This window comes from Phycomyces blakesleeanus (assembly GCF_001638985.1).
Source record: "Phycomyces blakesleeanus NRRL 1555(-) unplaced genomic scaffold PHYBLscaffold_16, whole genome shotgun sequence".
Taxonomy (NCBI): domain Eukaryota; kingdom Fungi; phylum Mucoromycota; class Mucoromycetes; order Mucorales; family Phycomycetaceae; genus Phycomyces; species Phycomyces blakesleeanus.
The window spans coordinates 624,874-634,803 of record NW_017265149.1 but is presented as its reverse complement, the minus strand read 5'-3'; the positions used below and the strand labels follow the sequence as shown (position 1 = coordinate 634,803).

At 35.5% G+C, this 9,930-nt stretch overlaps 2 protein-coding genes across 2 annotated transcripts; both read left to right on the top strand.

The window, feature by feature from the left end:
• Positions 1–796: 796 nt before the first annotated feature.
• On the top strand, positions 797–1,414 carry PHYBLDRAFT_170653 (hypothetical protein; the record flags this gene model as incomplete). The annotated part of the gene is made up of 1 exon (XM_018436395.1): positions 797–1,414. The coding sequence occupies one exon, from the start codon at positions 797–799 to the stop codon at positions 1,412–1,414; it is 618 nt and encodes a 205-aa protein (XP_018289320.1).
• Positions 1,415–6,911: 5,497 nt separating this feature from the next.
• On the top strand, positions 6,912–9,905 carry PHYBLDRAFT_170652 (hypothetical protein; the record flags this gene model as incomplete). The annotated part of the gene is made up of 6 exons (XM_018436394.1): positions 6,912–6,951; positions 6,988–8,700; positions 8,985–9,015; positions 9,126–9,363; positions 9,540–9,624; positions 9,721–9,905. 6 exons carry the CDS (start codon positions 6,912–6,914, stop codon positions 9,903–9,905), a joined length of 2,292 nt encoding a protein of 763 aa, XP_018289319.1.
• Positions 9,906–9,930: the final 25 nt, after the last annotated feature.

Sequence of the window (9,930 nt, the reverse complement as noted above, 5' to 3'; positions counted from 1 at the left end):
TCTATAATACCTGCTATGATACTTTCAAGACGATTATCAACAAGAGATACAATCAATGAGCCAAGCGCATGATGCAGAAAAGCATCTCAAATGTACAACACATGCCAATTACAAACCTAAGAAACCATGTTTATTTGATATGACTACTACTCAAGATGTGCTTCAGGAAACAAGCGCTTGGCTTTTTTCAATACTATTAAGGTTATAATATATAGTAGATACTATGCAAGTAGAGTATCTACTACCAAGTGGATAGGATATCAAGAATTTCATCGACAGCTATGAGTATTTAATACAGCCATGGGTTGAACACAAGCCAGCATATTATGAGTTGTCCTCAAATTTGGCCGATATATAGAACCAAGATTTGATTAATTGGGTCAACCGGGTCGTATTCAGAGCTGTCAAGAAGAGTAGGCTAAAGCAAGCAATACCGGCAATGTCTGTATAGCAGGGACAAACAACCCACATATATGGTCCAAATACGTGCGCAAGTGATTGCCAATGAAAAGCAAGATTCAATCAAAGGTCATATCATGAGTCTAATTTTAGCAAACTATCAAGTCAAAGTTTGATGAGGACAGAATCAGTCAAGCAGGAAGCCAATATCAGACTGGTTCTAAAACGCAAAAAGAAAAAGTGGATGTTTATATATATATATGTAAAGGAAAAAATTAGAAAAAAAAAAGAACAAAAAAAAAGAACAAAAAAAAAGAACAAAAAAAAAAAAAGAACAAAAAAAAAAGAACAAAAAAAGAAATTATCAAAGGTGGAATGAGAGGACAGTAACAAAAATATGCAAAGTCTACTGATGCTCACCAATACAAGCAACCAAGAAAATCAAGCATTTTGCACGGTGTTCAAGCTACTTGGTGGCCGGTCTCTGACTCACATTAAGAAAATTATATACCCCCGTTCCTATAAAAAATCATGGAAATTCAATCCAGTAGTAAATCTTTCCCGCGAGAATATTGTGTGTAGGACTATATCCCGCCTCAAGTATTCAAGTGATCAAGTCAATTGTATCAAGCTATCAAAAATGCACCATCAAATTATACAACCCAGGAGCTTACCATTTCATGGGTCGGCCAAAAGCACTTCAAGAATCTCCACTGGGTCAACAATTTCTTCAAATATGAATTTTATGCGTTGGTCAAAGGCCGTAGTTTCATACATAAAAAAAAAGGTTTTGGCAATCCCCGAATGGATTTTGCAGACATTTCTGTGGCACCAGTATATCTATTACAGGCCTCCATCAGCAAGCAAGAAAATATTTCGGAAGGAACTACGGAAACACAATAGCAACAATATAGCTATTCAAAGGAATCCTGCTCTTGGTGTTTTCTCTGAAAAACAACACAAAACAAAACTGAACCCATTTCAGTTGGGCGTCACAAAAATATTACGCTGTTAATTAGAGTATCAAATATCTTAGAACTAATAATATATATATTTCGCAGTTGTATAGTATAGGGTCCAGTGCCTTGTTCAAGTCCAGGAAGGGGGGGGTCCATTGTCCAGTCCAATATCCATTCCAATATTTTGTAAAAAAAAAAGAAGAAAAAAAGAAGAAAAAAAATAATATCAAAAACACAAGGCAAAAACAATGTCAAAAACAAAAACAAAAACAATGCATTCGTTAACGAAGCGTCTCTGTATCCACTCAAACTGGAGGGTACTGCTTTCCAAAATCTTTGTTGTCTCAAATCACAATGTGTCCTTTACAAAGTTTCTCTTGGGTCAAGACTGAAGGTGTCCTTTTAAAAAGTCTCTCTCGACTTGAATCGGAATATGTTCTTTCCAAAATATCTCTCCACTCAAGTCAAAAGGCGCTCTTTCCAAAGTCTCTCTTAACTTAAGACTAAAGATGTCTGTTCACAAACTCTCTCTACTAAAATCTGAAGGCGCTTTTTCCAAAGTCTCTCTTCATTCAAGACTGAAGGTGTCCGTTCACAAACTCTCTCTTAGCTCAAATCAGAAGTTGGTCTTTAACAAATTCTCTCAATCCAAATCGGAAGGTGTCCCTTTACCAAGCATCCCTCCGCTCAAATCTAAAGGCGTTTTTTTACAAACTCTCTCTCTCAACTCAAATCGGAAGGTTCTCTTTCACAAAGTCCCTTTCTCTCTCTTCATTCAAACGTGAATGTGTCCTTTAGCAAAGTCTCTTTTGGCTCAAATCTGTTGGTGTCTTTACCAATTCTCAGCTCAAATCGGAAGGTTCTCTTTCACAAAACCTTTCTCAGCTTAAATCGGAAGGTGTTCTTTTACCAAGTAACTCTCCACTCAAGTTATATGGCACTCTTTACAAAGGCTCTCCTGTCACATATCTTCAGGTGTCTTTTTACAAGATCTTTCTAATCAAAGCGGAAGATGTCATTTTACAAAATCTATCTCGGCTAAAAAAACAAGGCGTTTTCTAATAAAGCCTCTCTGGGTTCATATCAGAAAGTGGTTTTTTTCCAAAGTCTCTCTTCACCAAATCTGAAGATTACTTTTCTCAAATTCTCTCTCAAATCAAATCTAAAGACGGCCTTTAACAAAGTCACTCTCAGTATCTATGACCATGAACATTATACAAATCATATCAAGTCAATACAAATCAACCCAAATCAATTGAAGACAAGACATATCAAGACACATCATGTCTATTAAAAAAATATCAAAACAGATTATACTATACAATTGAATAGAATAGAATATTTCATCAAATCAAATGAAGAAAAGCAAATCATAAAAAATATAAAAAAAAAGCAAAAAAAAAAAACGAAAAAAATCAAAAAAAAAGATCAAAAAATCAAATCAAAAAACAAGAAAATCAAAAATCAAAAAAGAATCAATGGAATGGACTGGCGTTGGACCCCCTCTCCTCTGGATCTGGACAAGGCACGAAGAAGAAATGTAATAGCTAGTAAAATATGGTGCTGACCTGCGACAGCATACACTGGGATTTGGACCATCCCAGCTAATATATTTATATTTAGAGTAGATCAAATTTTCAAATTATTGATTGTATTTTTGTGAATAAATTATCAAGTTCTTTGATATCCAAGCTAAACTACTTTACTTCTAATTCAATTACATAGTTGATGTCAATAAAAATGTATTTTATATATTGATTTTATAATAATAGAAATTAATTTTGTACTCTGTATTCATTAAATACATCTTTGCTATATTTTAACTAATTTCTTGGATCTTTACTTATAACCAGCATTCATATATTGTTTTAAATACACACGCACACACATAAGAGATGTCTATTCTCTCATTGATCTAAAGCCGTTTTCTTTTTTTCAAATTGAAAGTATCAATCAAATTAACCATTTCTACATATAATAATTTATTTTGAGCTTTACAGACTTGTCTATATAAAAGTAATAAAATTAAATTGTCTGAAATAATTAGTTATCTACTTTAACATATACTATGAGATGTGAATGATATATTAGAACTGCAAACTTATGGCTAAAGATATATAGTGTCTATTGGTAAGTACTACTTTTCAAAATAATTTTCAAGTGCTAAGCTTTACGCTCATACAAGATAATCTTCGCAAATCAGTCAAAGAATATTATCAATAGGAAATGGTAAAGAGAGAAATTCACTGTCGTTACCTATTATAATTGTTGTATTTGTTATATAATGCTATAATAAACCCTTTAAAATAAAAATATGACTAGTATTTGTATACTTATTAATGTAAGCATTACAGAGATTGTATTCATTCAATCCACCGAGTATTTCCCAAGGATATATATATTGAATAAGATATAAAATTAGCATTATTTTATCAAACACTACTTTTAATTCTTTGAATAGGGTAAAGTATTGCTGCACTAAAACTTAAACCCTATTTTTTAGATATCTACCTTCTGTAGCCTATAAAGAAATTCGATACGTCTTACGTTTAACAAAAAAAAATGTTAGTTATATAGGCATGCCTACAAATTGAGGTAGTTCAATACTTTATATTTTGTCTTTAGTAGCCAAAACAGAGATATTAAGCTCAATGAAACCACTTATAATAAATACAACACAGATTTCATATTGTATACATGTATGAGAATAAAATATAAAAAGTAGAAATCCTTATTATTTTATTAAAGTTCAAAGAATCTATTCTGTTCTACGTTTCAGTATGTATATTACAAAGTCACAAAAAGAAGTATTAACTTTATTTATTTTCGATATTACATTGATTAATATATATTTATATACTATTCAAAATGAGTAAATTTATATAAAACAAGGCAAGATGGTCTTAGGCACACAAATTTTTAGCGGTATACCACATGCATTTTGCGGTTGATTTTTCTACTGGACGATCCATGTGAAACTTCAAACGCCAATCACCAGGGGCATACGGAGCTGCCTGTGTCAAGTTTACCAAGAGTCCAAGAAAACAGAGAGTAGAGAAGATTTGAACCATAGGAGAGCGCATGATGTAAAGTTTAAGAATGAATTGATGTTTTTGATTAATATGAATTGAATGATATTTTGGATCTTTTTCTTACATTATATATACTTTTTTTGAAATGGCTTGGTTAATACATATGGCTGAGAAATATAACTGTTTCTGAATAATTGCTCAAGCTATTTGCTTTTGGTATAGAAAATGTGTTTTCCTAAGCCTTTTTACAAGCTCTCACAATAGTCAGGTTTGTATAAGCCCAACCCATATTGGTATATTGTACAAGGCTTACACAAACCACTTATTCAGCTTTCATCCCAAAGAAACAACAACAAAGTAAAATTTTTATTTTTGTATGTAATATACAATTATATATCTACAGAAGTATATATTGCCCAATTCATTAATTACATATTGAAAAGAAGCTATATTTTCTGTTTGTTGTTTAATTGAATCATTCTACTCTTATTTTTATCTTTATTTATTCCCAGTAGCTTATTTCTTTCATAAATCGAAATACATATGCTTCTCAGCTAAAATCTGTAATTTTCTAGTGCAATATAACTATCACTTTATGCTGAATTTCTGAGTATTCTTGTATAGCAAAATGGCTTTACAGAAACCTTTATATTAAAATGATTACATAAATAAATAAAAAATAAATGAATAGTTATATGATTTTGAATATCCCGCTATTATGATTATATTAAGCTTTGATTATATATAGTTTTAGTTAAAAAAGATTCAAACACTTAACTATAATTAATTAATAAAAAATATTTAAATATATATATATATGTTTTATATGTAAAAAGTACAAAAGTACTGCTATATATAAATATTTGATATATGTATATAATATTCTTGCTTTAAAACTACAAACCTTTACGCACAGAAATAACTGCAAAAAGGTAGAGATTTTATCTATCTTAATATATATATAAAAACTGATTTTTTTTAGATCCTAAAATATATTTTCAAAACTCGGCATCACATCTTTACTACTGGTCAGTACTTTATAGTCTCATATGGCTAGAATTTTTTTTTACTTTATGTTTTCTTTTTGAACTATTTAAACTTAAGAAAAAAATGTTTCAAAGCAGATTTTCTTTGAATTAATATATATCCATGGCATAAAGAGTCACTTTTAACGTAATGCTTTGTCTCAAACAGTATAACAGTACTGATCATAGACATTAAAAAAAACACTTGATACACTTTCAGACATTCAAAGTAGTCAAGTTTGTGTAGAATCATCAAGCAATATGATTTCTAATATAGTATTCTCACATTGGTTTTTTCGTATTAAAAAAGTTCATATTATAAGATCAAGCTAATCTTGTATTAAAGACAGTAAGAAAACAATAACAAAGCTGCTTGTGTATAATATTATAACCAGCAAATTTTGCGTGGAGTTTGAGACAAAAGCCCAAAAATAATATTAGTGGAATCAAGTGCTTTTTCTTTTTACTTATTACTGATAACAAGTCAATATTTAACTAATGACAATCTTTATTAACGTAGCTCATCTTACATTTATCATTTCTCAGGCCGATCAGAGTACACTAGTTGATACAGACGTGTATCACTCCATCTTCAAGATCTTCCAATACCCCAAGTATTTTCCTACTGATGGTCATACAAATTATGTAGACCATTTTTCTGTTCTTTAGTTTTAATATCACTTATAATATATTCCAATGACATTTTCCCTAAGAAATACATGGTCTCTTCAAAAATGAAGGATCTACTCTCTTAAAAAATTGGTCGATCTAATCATACTATCACTAACTTTAAGTGATAGGCACAAAATATTTTTCTTTCGCTATAACATTTTGCAAATTGGCTGTCTATATAAATCACTGGTTTTCTGCTTGTTTTCCTTGAGTTCATATATTTGATTACATTATATAAACAGAGCACAGATCAGCTTTAAGTAATAAAAGAAAAAAACCTTTATTTCTAGATATTGGTTAACTATTTGGCTATAATTTTTTTTTTTTTTTACTTATTTGCTTCAACATTCTCTTTCATTTTCTAGTACTTTTTAAAAGAAAAATTCCACTGCTTTAATGCATCGACACATTTTTAGGCGATATTTAATTCAATTTTTTTTGGTCTTAAATTAATGTTAGCTGTTAAAATTAAATTACTACTCTTTACTACATACATATCATTACGGAAAGAAGTGAAAATTGAAAGAAATACAAAGAAAAACTCCTAGCTACATTCTTTGCTCTATGATTGAATGAGTAATGTAGTAGCTGTCACAAAGAAACAGCAGTACCATCAACAAGGAATGAGATAGACAAATTGTCTATAAAAGAAGCATCAACCTTTCAATTTTTTCATTTTTTTCCATATACCTCTCTTCCCGCGATTTCTCATGATTTCCTATCCCATCCAACTTGCCTTGCAGACTTTATGTCTTGCCTCAGCCTACTTTTGCGCACTGCTTTTCGCAGCTATATCCTCTCTCTCAGTCCCCTCTGTTTTTAACATGGGCTTATTCTCATACGGAATGAAAGTAATCCACAAAGGTAAGACAGCTATTGAGTACTGTAATATCAACATAGATACTAACATTGACCATATGTCAGACGATGAAGGTTGCTTGCAGTCTTTCCGTACTTCGTTGGAGGTATTTTCTTCTGGTTCCTGCCGTAGTGGCTCCCTTGGAGATGCCTTGGGGCCTATATCTTGTCTTGCTGTCTCTTCGGAGATTAATGGTGCCAGTGATGTTGAAGGTCTTTCTAGTTCTACTTCCGTAAAACAACAGAACAGCGTCTGCCATCGGATGAACCCAACAGTTCGTGAAGATGACAAGCGTTCCCACATGGAACAAGTGGCGTACATTCCAGTGCGTCATGAGAACCAGGGACTAAAACGCTTGGTCCGAACCAGACTCCCATACTATGGGGAGGAACTGGAGGAGCAGATGTTCAAGGAGATAGTTCCAAAGATGAACCCTCCTAAGCCCATTGGATCTACTCCAGAACTGTTGAAAAACGGTATCCAGAGCGAAACCCATAGCATCTGCTATGATAAAGTCTCTGCCAGTGTTCCTGCAACTGGGTGTTTCCTTGCTTCGCCTTGTCTCCCTGAACAAGGCACATTCACTGAACAGAGACCAGGTTTCCCTTTGGTTGGTGAGCTTCCTTCCTCTGGCCAGAAGATGATCCTTTCGGAAATTTCCGATCTGGTATCTCTCTTTGGCTCTATGTCAATTGAGGATACCAGTGAAGACCTTTGGGCTGGCCGGGATCTCTCCGTGTGTACTGCCCAACAAGTGGGTGCTGTTGGAGCAGAGGTGGCTTCGGCCATGGAAGACTGCTGGTACGGTGGAAACACTGTCTGGTCTGAGGAGGTGCCTCAGTGTCCTGCGTTGGTCGGAGGTCTCTTTGCCTTCGGGCAACAAGAACGCATGGACTTCCTGTCCACTGTTGACACTCCTTTGGAGCAGATGCTGACGGATGCAGATGAGGAAGATCTCGACTGTGCAATGAGTATAATCTCTGAGCCAGAGTCTTCCGAAATGCTTGATGTCGAGTATGCCGGTGTCGTTGTTGCAGGCGTCTCCACAGCCTGCTGGTACAACGTGAACAACGAACTAGCGATGGTTCCAGAAGACTTGTATGGCGACAGTCTCATGGACCTCGCCGTCGAGGTAGTTCCAGGGATCGAGGGCAACCTTGATCACTACCGAGACGATTGCCTCATGCACTGGGATGAGTGCTTAGTCTCAAAAGCCTCTCCCATCATGGCAGCAATTATGTTCCCTGCTTCTGGTGCTGTCACCATGTTTCCTGCTTCTGGTGCTGCTACCAGACTTTCTGTCTCTGGTGCGGCTACCATGTTTCCGGTTTCTGGTGCTGCAACCATGTTTCCTGCTTCTGGTGTGGCTTGCCCATTCCCACTTGAACAGGTAAACATTACCAACAAAGGCGCGACTTGTGTCCCACAGCAAGTTGCAGAAGATCTCGTGGGGAATCCAGAGGAGGGTCCAAGACTACCATCTTCCCCTTCTCTCCCCGGATCTGATTCTGGTGCTGGCCTTCACGGTCCATCTGGCGTGTCGTTGCCAGAGGATAAGGCACCAGAGCCTACCACAATTCCTGGTGTTGTGGCGTGGCTGACTACCGCTCCCGAGAGTCCAGAAGAAGTCCTAGGTGAAGAAGAAGAAGATGATGATGACGAAGAGGACTCGGATGAGGGACACGAAGATGACGACAAGGGCGTCACCCTGCAAGACTCGGTGTTGGCAGATCTCCTTGCTGAGTTAGAAGAGAGTAACTTTGACGATGAAGCATGAGATGCCGGGGTCAGCAGGCGGTAGTCAGATTCCCCTTTACGTTCGGTTCCAATTGCTCGCATATTCAAAGGTCTGGCTAATCATTCTTTTTTAAGTTTGACGCCATGGTCCGCTTGCTTGTTTGGTTCCGAGTCCAAAGTCTTTGGATAGTAGAGGGAAGGTAGACGTGGAGTTGTCTACACCGATGTATGCAGAGCAGGTGTAGGCTGAGTTGTGGCTCGTTGCACTTGCTGTTAATCACCGTCTGCATATATTCGAAAGTGGTGGTAGCGACCCTCTGGTTCTCAAAAAGGTAAAATTTCGACTTATATTTTTACTACTATATTTATTATTTATACATATTGAAAATTTATTGACTCTAATTTATTTATTTAATTATTTATTTATTTTTAAAAAAAATAGTTTCGGGTTGGTAGAAACCTTTTTGAGTTCCACCCCCCAAGGCTATGATCGAGTTCTTGGGTTCTTGGTTTTCCCTATTTTGTTTGGACGTTATTGGTCCCTTTTGTTTCGTTGTCTAGACTTTGGCTGTCTGTGTTTCTGGATGTTATTTTCAGGCAATCGCCATCCATGTATCTGGACTTTGTTTGCATGTGTTACTGGTGCTGCTCGCAGGCCTTTGACTGCTGTGAAACTTGGGGTTTTTTCCCGTATTTTTAATTATTGTTCTCATGCGTTTGACTGCCATATATCTTGACTTTATCCATCTATTGGTCTGGTTGCTGCCCACAGGCATTTGACTGTTGCATGTATCTGGGGTTTGTCTCTCTTTGTTTTTGATTGCTGTCCGCAGGCGTTTGACTATTGGGTCAATAGATTTCCCTGTCTGTGTTTCTTGCTTTTGTTCTCAAGCGCATGAGTGCCGTATTGCTTCAATATCTCTGTTTATGGATTGTGCTATGTAATTCGTTTGGGCTACCATGAACCTGGTTTTTGATCTTGAAAATGGATACCAAAATTTTAAGCTCTAAAACGTGGACGTTTGGTTTTCTGGCAGCTATAAATCGTATTTGGTCAACCTTGGTGGCCCTTGGCGTTCTAGAAAAACATTATTCAAGTTTTTGTGTGTCTTTGGTTCCGTCTAGTGAATTTCGCAGAGCCGATAGACATATTAGCTCAAGTCTAGGGGTAATCTTATTGACTTTCAAATGGATTCCACGGTCAACAATAGGCAGTCCTTAAAAATATACAGCTGGCCGGTCTATAA